Below are 5687 nucleotides of genomic sequence, written 5' to 3' on the forward strand. Positions count from 1 at the left end.
TTTTATCGTGAGTGACTTACAAAAAGAGGAAATTAAACCTTTAATGCAGACAGGATCACCAGTGATCACTGTTTGCTGCAAACTTAAATACATCATAACATCATTGCTATGACGTTACAGAGTCTTAAGTGACAGATGAAGACATGGTCACTCATTACTGTTTTTGGTGACTACATGGTTGGAACATGGGGTCTGGATAAAGGGGTTAACAGGTGCAAATGGAGGACATTACGCCAGTGTGTTAGCAACTAAGACAAACTCTAATAGCTACTTACCCCTTCTTCTCTTTAGCAACAGCAGTGTTGTCATGACGATTATCACCATGACAACCAGAGGAGCCAATCGGAGGACGGTCACCGCAGCAACACCTGAACCAGGAAGAGGAGGGTTAAAATCAAACCAGAGATGGTGAAAAGACATAGGCTGTGTCTCAAATCACGCACTTGTGCACTTCGGGCGCTCACGCTGAAAATTTCAGTTGAGCCAGTGCACTGAAAGTGCCAGGATGATCCCCTAACAATGGCGGAAAAATGCTCGCCCTAAACAGCGGCCATGTTGACAATGACACGGAGGAAATGTGGCATTCAGTTCAGTAGAAGAGTTTGGTCAACAGTCACCTAATTCTGTAAGTAATGTTGATGGGACACCAACCTTTTCATGCCAACCAAAGTATTGTATGCGAGATTGTCGTCCTTTGGGGTGAAGGAAATGGAAATACAAGCACCAGACGCTGTGCATTGTAAACAGTAGCCAACTGATATTTTTGCGAGCTAATGCCATGCTCAGCAGTCACTTCCAGCGAGGGCACAGTGCATAGTGCTCAAATTTTTCCATGTCACTATGCACTAAAGACCTCAGTCACACTGACTGTCAGTGCACTGACACAAGTGCGTGATTTGAGACATAGCCATAGAATAGAACTTAGAACTTCTTTGGTCAAACTAGTTCCAACTCCCCTCTCCTGTTGCTTGTGGATTGTGGTCCATGAAGAAAACTATGAAGTCTCCCTGCTGTCAGCCTAGGCAGAGCGACTTTTTGGGAGCTTTTCCCATTTCAACACCCCGATTACGGAAAGAACAAGTTTGACTTGTACCCCAGTTGGGTGTGAGCAGAGAGGAATTCATTGCATATGAGACAGTCTCACTGCACCGTGCACACAAACACAACAAAATGCTACATGGTCATCATAAGGTCTGGCACTGCTGGTATAATTTGACACTCACCCAGACCAGAATCAGAGGACACAGAGGTTAAAGACACACACACACACACACACACACACACACAGTAAATTGTGTAGTGTTAAAATAACACTTAAAGAGTTAAAATTAACACTGTTCTAGTGTCTATTTGGTCCTGCTCCAGATCAGTGTTAAACACTGGTGTTAGATTTATAGTGTTAAGCTAACACTATAAAGAGTAAAGCAGTTTCGGGGAGCACCCTACTAACAATTTTTAGTTCTAAGAAGGTTCCTGGAACACAAGCCCTTGGTTCCAGTTTAGTTCTGGGTACGTCCCCAGAGTCATGTTTGGTTATTTTTCTGTTCTCACTTGGTTGGCAGGAAAGTTTAATTTTCGTTCCTAGAATGTTATATGTGTAGTTCCCATTCCGTTCCCTTATTGTTCTCTCACTGTCACGTTATTCCTGTTCATGTCATGTTTGTTCCCTTGCCATTCCCATATGGTTCCCTTAATCTTGTTGGTTGCATATTTGGTTTCTTAGACATGCTCCTGATGTTCCCCCAACCTTGTTTATTATTGTGAATGTGTTTTGGTCCTGCCCCACTATCTCTCACCATAGTTGAGGTACCCTGATCATGGTAATTAAGCACCTCCCATCCTCCACCATGACTGAAACACCCTGCGCCTGGCATCAGTTTGCCACACTGCTCTCTTAAGATAATGTTTAAAGTTGTTGAAAAAATGTAAAATGTTTATTTTTAATAGATTAGTCTATGCTGCACTGCACCACAATGTGAAAGAAATATCAGCTGAGCATGTATGAACACAATCTAGTGGGGATTGATGACAAATGTATACCTTAATGAAGTTTAAAATATAACCATACCATCTACATCAAGTGCACAGTGGAGCAAGCAAAGTAACATGTGCTGTTACTGACTAGCTCACAAAGCAAGGCACAAGATGTAGCTAACAAATGCCATAAGCCAAAAGCGCCTTTAGCTTGCTTGCAAACATCAAGTGCACAATGGAGCAAACAATGTAACATGTGCTGTTACTGACTAGCTCACAAAGCAAGACACAAGATGTAGCTAACAAATTCCATAAGCCAAAAGCGCCTTTAGCTTGCTTGCAAAGCAGGTAAACAAGCGCTATGCTGTGCCATGCTGACCAGCCAGCAGGCAGGCAGGCAAATATTTAAAGCACTGTGACAGTCCAGGTTTATATACAGGCTCAAGAGTACCATGTGACCAGATTGATTAGGAGTTTTTCAGGTGCAAGCAATTGAGTCATGATATACCAGCCCTAAGTAATTAGGTTTGGCCAGGCGCTGATGGACAGATTGGTTGTGAGGGGCCTGCTTGTTACCGGCAAAGGTGTAACATGATCTCAAGTTATTTCTTTCACTCAACACATCTTTTGTGTGATGTTGTGTGCACAGCCAAACCTTAGATCAACCCAACCAAGTTGAGTTAAATGAATGAAATGGAATAAATAAATAAAAAGATTGTGTACATGATTAAATCTGGAGGAAATACTGTTACTAATATGTAGACGTATATGATTTAATCGGGTGGACAGTCATCATTGCTTATGCTCTGAACAACACAGTATAAACAAAGTTGGGCAGACAAACTCCATCACCTCGAGGAGGCGGGGGCTCTCTGGAGTACTTCTTACTCCACACAATTTAACAACTTCATTTGTCACTGACACTGGAGAGCATCTCACTCCATTTGGTGTTGGAATTACTCCAATAGTGTTAATAAGCCTTAACACTGCAAAATTAACACTGGCAAATTTACTGTGCAGACAGCAGGTGTACTATGTCACGTCATATTAGATAAACACACACACACACACACACACACACACACACACACACACACACACACACACACACACACACACACACACACACCAACATGAACTGACCTGGTGTGTGGACTGTATAGGGGATAGAGACCTTAACCACTCCATAATAAGTGAGTTGGCACGTCCATGTGTGTGTGAGAGCTGGACTCATCAGGACCATGGTGTTGACAGCCAGCTGGACCTGACAGTCAGACTTTCTGTTGATCTTCACATGGTCTGAGTTCAGCTGCTCAGCTCCACTCTCATCCACCCACCTCACACGCACATCCCGATTACACCCCCCGTCATAGGTGGACACGATGCAAGACACGACCTCAAGTCCTCCTGAGGGATCTTCACCTGGCAAAGCTTGGAAATAATAGAGGACAATAATGGAGGAAAATAAATAAACAACCTCAGAGTGGGATTGATCTTAAATGTACAAATGTGCTCATTGGCATTCAAGAGAGAGGAAGACAGGGGAAGAGAGAGAGAGGGGAAGAAGAGGCATTTAGTGGGGGGGGGGGCAGAACGACATAGACATGTAAAGAGGGGTGCACAGAGACAAAGAGAGAGGGGGCGGGGAGAAAGAAAGAGGGAAAAAAAGAAGGACAGAGAGAGGGAAAGAGGAGGAAGGAGGAGCAAGGAGGAGAGGGAAGAATATTAACATCACAGTAAGAAGAGAGAGGGAAAGAGGGGTTGAGAGAGAGAGGGGAAAATAGAAAGACAGAGAGAGAGAAAGAGGGTCGAAGTGGGTGTGGTGGAATGAGGAGAGAGAGAAGAGAGGGAAGAACATTAACATCACAGTAAGAAGGTGGAGTAGCCTAATAAATAAGGATGTGTGCAAGTTAAAATAGATGTCCAAGTTTTACACAAAGCCTTACTATGAAGAACATGGAGTGTTACAAAGGTCTGAGCAGTAAGATCTGATCCATTATACTGCAGACACTGGTACCATCCAGCATCCTCAGGGGAGACGTCACTGATGTGGAGGGAACAGTTGGGGAGGAGACGCAGCCTCTCTGATCTCCCAGATTGTTGGACCTTTCCCTTGCTGACCACCTCTACCCTTGGGACTATTATGCCCTTATGGTATTCCCATTCAGTAGAGGAGCAGAGTGGGTCCCCACTCATGACGTCAGCACAGGGGAGAACGGCAGCTGCTCCTGCCCTGGAGAACACACGGTGGAGTACATACCCACCTGACAACATGACAAACAACAGCTGCTCAATTAGAGTAATAATTATCTAAAAACCTTAAATGTCATTTCATAAGTCATTGAACATGTTGTTAATGACAGCTTATGTCATTTCCAAATCCACACACAAGATCTGTTCAATGCCTGTAAGAGGTCTGTGAACTTTTCCGTTCATTCGAATTTATGGAACGAAAGATGAAATTTAACAAAAAGTGAAACTTCTTGTTTTCTGTTTTAAGCAATACATGCAGAAATGGCTGTAATTGATTTCCGTATGTGTTGCCTCATTCTCATTCTTTAGTGTTTAATATATGAAAATGAATCCAGTTTGTGTGCGTGTATGTGTGTGTGTGTGTGTGTGTGTGTGTGTGTGTGTGTGTGTGTGTGTGTGTGTGTGTGTGTGTGTGTGTGTGTGTGTGTGTGTGTGTGTGTGTGTGTGTGAGTGTGTGTGAATGTGTGTGTGTGAATGTGTGTGTTTTAGAGGTGTTAGTTTCTCACCTTGTTTGATATTATAAAGAAGCTCTAGGTCTAAAATTAGAATTAAAATTATAGCCACAAGACTAGTTTTCATCTGTAGTCCCTGGACAGGAATCGATGTTGAGTTTCAAAAAAACAAAAAAAAGATAAAAATGTACAGTATTGATATAGTAGCCTGGTCGGAACCCGACGGGCCGGGCCGGGCTCGAACAAAAAAAATAGAATATCTGTCGGACTCGGGTCGGACTCGGGCTTGAAGCAAACAGACATTGTGAAAATTGTAAGCAACCAGAGGAAACGTTTCAGTTCATGCAAACGGCAGTTTTGTGATTAAAAAATAAATAATTGAATATGCATAAATGAAAATGTTGGTAGGCTACTCGTGCGAGTGATTATTATTGGCTGTATGCGCGCGCCAGTTACCAGTGGCGACATGGACGCTCACTCCCAGTCAGTCGAGTAGGGATGCCTAGTCAACTTGTTTTCTTAATAAGCGCCAAATCAACAGTTGTCAGCGGACGCGTGGTCTTTTGTTGTAGGCCTAGTGTAGCCTAGGCCATGTTTTAGCATGCCGAGGCTGTCTTGAATGTTGAACATAAATGACGAAGTTTGTCACTGCATTGTTCGCCAAGGATTACATTTCCAGCATGTGCTAGCAAGGAGCATAATATGGATAACTAAGAAGATGCACAAGCTACGTGGAGTAAGGTAGGAGAGGTTTCCTGTTACTACTTTGTCCGCTGTGACATATCATGTCCTTCACGTAGGTTCTTCTTAATTGTTGTCACTTTTACTGTACAGTTGTAACTATGCGCGTGCAACCTTTCCTGATTTTATATTGACCGCATGGACATCAGGGGAAATGACATTCTCTTGGGGGCCGAACAGGTTCTTCTGGGTTAAATTATAGCCCATCCTTCTTAACGACAAGGAGCAGCAGCTTCACAGGGCTCGCGGGGATTTAGCCTATTTGCA

The 5687-nt window shown here is 43.3% G+C and overlaps 1 protein-coding gene across 1 annotated transcript in view; it reads right to left on the bottom strand.

Moving 5' to 3' along the window:
- The window catches only part of LOC134468310 (uncharacterized), a 15425-nt gene extending 11255 nt beyond the window's left edge, over nt 1–4170 (bottom strand). The window contains exons 1-3 of the mRNA XM_063222251.1: nt 3921–4170; nt 3118–3405; nt 276–368 (exon numbers count right to left, since the gene is read on the bottom strand). Of these exons, the coding sequence (XP_063078321.1) occupies nt 276–368; nt 3118–3405; nt 3921–4170 (631 nt within the window). The remainder of the gene's footprint in view (nt 1–275; nt 369–3117; nt 3406–3920) is intronic.
- Between the last annotated feature and the right edge of the window lie 1517 nt (nt 4171–5687).

Source organism: Engraulis encrasicolus, chromosome 18 (assembly GCF_034702125.1).
Source record: "Engraulis encrasicolus isolate BLACKSEA-1 chromosome 18, IST_EnEncr_1.0, whole genome shotgun sequence".
Taxonomy (NCBI): Eukaryota; Metazoa; Chordata; class Actinopteri; order Clupeiformes; family Engraulidae; genus Engraulis; species Engraulis encrasicolus.